At 40.3% G+C, this 3,475-nt stretch overlaps 1 protein-coding gene across 1 annotated transcript; it reads left to right on the plus strand.

The window, feature by feature from the left end:
* The first annotated feature begins 1,151 nt into the window (after positions 1-1,151).
* Positions 1,152-2,114, plus strand: LOC107157522 (putative gustatory receptor clone PTE01). Its single transcript, XM_015503887.1, has one exon. The coding sequence runs from the start codon at positions 1,161-1,163 to the stop codon at positions 2,112-2,114; it is 954 nt and encodes a 317-aa protein (XP_015359373.1). The 5' UTR covers positions 1,152-1,160.
* Positions 2,115-3,475: the final 1,361 nt, after the last annotated feature.

Genomic DNA, 3,475 nt, shown 5'->3' on the forward strand with positions numbered 1-3,475 from the left:
AAATTCATGTGAAAAAAATATAAAAAAACCAAAGCAATCCTGAGAAATATAAGAAATACTGGAGGCAGCATAATACCCAATCTCAGATGATACTCCAGAACTAGAGTAAAATCAACAGCGTGGCATTGACGTAAAACAGACTTTAAGGCAAATGGAATAGAATAGAAGACACAGAGGCAAATCCACATAGATCAGTCATCTGATCTTTGACAATGGTGCCAAAAATTCATTAGTTTTAATCATTGTCTGTTACTTTGATTCATGACACATTTATGGTGAGGGATATCACAAGACTATATGGATTTAATTAAACCATATTTATGAAAATTTGAATTTCATCATACCTGGAATCAGAGTTATTTGATTTTTGTTACATGATTTCCAAACTCAAAAAATTGAATGAGGTCTTCTAACTACAAAAGTGGTATATCAGAAAATTCAGTAACTGGAAAATAACCAGCATATAACAATCTTCTGCATATAAACTATTAAATTCAGTGTGCAGATAATTTGCTTGTTCTTACATGGTGTTTAACATACTTCAAGTAAAAGGACTTTGGCCCATTGCCTTAGAATAATTATCGTTTCACTGCTGCTTATTTTTTTTGGGGGGGGGGTACCAGGGATTGAACTCAGGGGCACCCAACCACTGAGTTACCTCCCCAGCACTATTTCGTATTTTATTTAGAGACACGGTCTCACTGACTTGCTCAGGGGCTTGTTGCTGACACTTGCTTTGAACTGCAGATCCTCCTGCCTCAACCTTCCGAGTCACTGGAATTATAGGTGTGGGACACCACACCTGGCTGTTTGACTGCTTCTTAACCTTCATAAGTAGAATTATTTCATTTATAAAGGTAAAAGGATATTAGTACTTTCTTTTCTCAAAAGTGTTGGGTTTATTTTACAATAATAATGGACTAGCTCTCTATAATTTTGTTGGTCTTCTAACATTGTCCCTTTCAATATCTCTAAAATATAGAATGATGTGAATGAAACAGAAACCAACCCTTCTCAGTTGATCACAGCTGAGAAATATTAGAGAAGCACATTGATGTTAAAGTGTGAACGAATACTTCATTATACTTAAATTCAAAATATATGGAAACAACTCTGTCTGCAGTTATCTTTTTTTTTTAACCTGCATCTCTGTTTCAAAAATGGTCACCAATATAGAATCACAAAATCTAACATCTGTATCAGAATTCCATCTCATGGAACTCTCAGAGGATCCAGAACTACAGCCTGTGCTTGTGGGACTGTTCCTGTCCATGTACCTGGTTGGGGTGCTCGGGAACCTGCTCATCATCCTGATCATCAGCTCTGACCCCCACCTCCACACGCCCATGTACTTCTTCCTCTCCAACCTGTCCTTGGCTGACATTGGTTTCATCTCCACCACGGTCCCTAAGATGATTGTGAACATCCAAACTCACAGCAGAGTCATCTCCTATGTGGGCTGCCTGACACAGATGTCCCTTTTTATCCTTTCTGGGTGTATGGATGACATGCTTCTGACTGTGATGGCCTATGACCGGTTCGTGGCCATCTGCCATCCCCTGCATTACTCAGTCATCATGAACCCTCGCCTCTGTGGTTTCTTGGTTCTGATGTCCTTTTTGATCAGCTTTTTTGATTCTCAGCTGCATAACTTGATTGTCTTAAACTTTCCCTACTTCAAGGATGTGGAAATTGCTAATTTCTTCTGTGACCCTTCTCAACTACTTCATCTTGGCTGTTCTGACACTTTAACAAATAACATAGTCATGTATGTTGTTGTTGCCGTTTCTGGATTTCTTCCTATCTCAGGGATCCTTTTCTCTTACTATAGAATTGTTTCCTCCATTCGGAGGATCCCTTCCTCAGGGGGGAGGTACAAAGCCTTCTCCACCTGTGGCTCTCACCTGGCAGTTGTTGGCTTATTTTATGGGACAGGCCTTTCAGCATATCTCGGTTCAGCTGTCTCACTTTCTCCCAGAACATGTGCGGTGTTCTCAGTAATGTACACAGTTGTCAGCCCTATGATGAATCCCTTCATTTATAGCCTGAGGAACAGGGACATTAAAACCGCCCTGAGAAGGATACACAGCAATGAGGACAATCACAGAACCTGAGGCCTTTGTTTTTAATAGAGGATAGAATTGGCAGTGAAACTAAACATGTAGACCCGTGAGTGGTGTGTCTTGCTCACAATATTTTTGTAGATTAAGGAGTTTAATTCCTCATCATGTTTCATGAACAAATGGCCATTACCATTTTTATTTGAAAGAGGAAGGAAGCTGGGCACAGTGACGTGACTTTGGAGGCTGAGGCAGGAGAATCACAATTTCTAGGCTATTCTCAGCAACTTGGCGAGGCCCTAAGCAAATCAGTGAGACCCTGTCTCTAAATAAAAATATAAAAGGGTTGGGGTTGTGGCTTATTGGTTAAGTACCCCTGGGTTAAATCCCCAGTATCAAGGGGGGAAAAAGAATGAGAATTAAAATTTTTTAAATGGTTACAAAATTTCAGTTTGTGAAGAGAAAAAAATTTCTGGAAATGGGTGTTGGTGATAACTGTATAAAAAAGTGAATGCAATTAATACCACTGAATGGCATAAAAATGGTGAAAAGTATAATGTTGTCATTTTTTATCACAATAATCAATGGAAAAATACAAGTGGATCTCTAAATATGAGCAAGGAAAGATGGGAAACAAATTAAGTGAATAGTACCAGGGGCTTCTTCTTCCACAGAGGGAGTGCCTAGAACTTTGGTGGATGTTCATTCCCTCTTCCTTTTTCTTCTGCTAATGAAGAAGTCCTCTGCTGGGAGCCATTAGCCAAGTAGGTATGACAATTACCCCACCATTGAAGGTACTCCCTTATCAAAAAACGGACAAAGACCAGGTATTTATCCACGATATCGTAGAGAAAGGCATCAGGCTCCATTGCCAAAAAACGGACAGGGGGGCCCAATGCTCCGGGGCCCACAACCACAAATATACGGGGCAGTGGAGGATCCCAGCAACACCATCAGGGTAGTGCCCAGGACACATTGTCCATTAAATCCCTCATCAGACAAACCCGAGGGAGCGCAGGGTTGGACATCTGCGCCTCTGCCAGAGCAGTATTAACTCCAGAGATGGGAGTTCAAATCATTCCCACAGGAGTAAAAGGACCTCTTCCCCAAGGAACAGTAGGCTTATTATTGGGACGTAGTTCATCTACATTAAAAGGACTTATGATAAGTCCTGGGGTAATTGATCCCGATTATGTAGGTGAAATAAAAATTATAGCTAGTTCTCCAAGAGGTATATCAGTAATTTCACCTGGAGATAGAATAGCACAGTTGTTAATAATACCCAGCCTACATAATAAATTTCCTAGTCATAGTGTAGAAAGAGGTTCCAGGGGATTAGGCTCCACAGGTGTAGATTGGGCTATGTTGTCTTTAAATTTAGATTCTCGCCCAATGCTAAAACTAAATATTCAAGG

Source organism: Marmota marmota, unplaced genomic scaffold (assembly GCF_001458135.2).
Source record: "Marmota marmota marmota unplaced genomic scaffold, marMar, whole genome shotgun sequence".
Taxonomy (NCBI): Eukaryota; Metazoa; Chordata; class Mammalia; order Rodentia; family Sciuridae; genus Marmota; species Marmota marmota.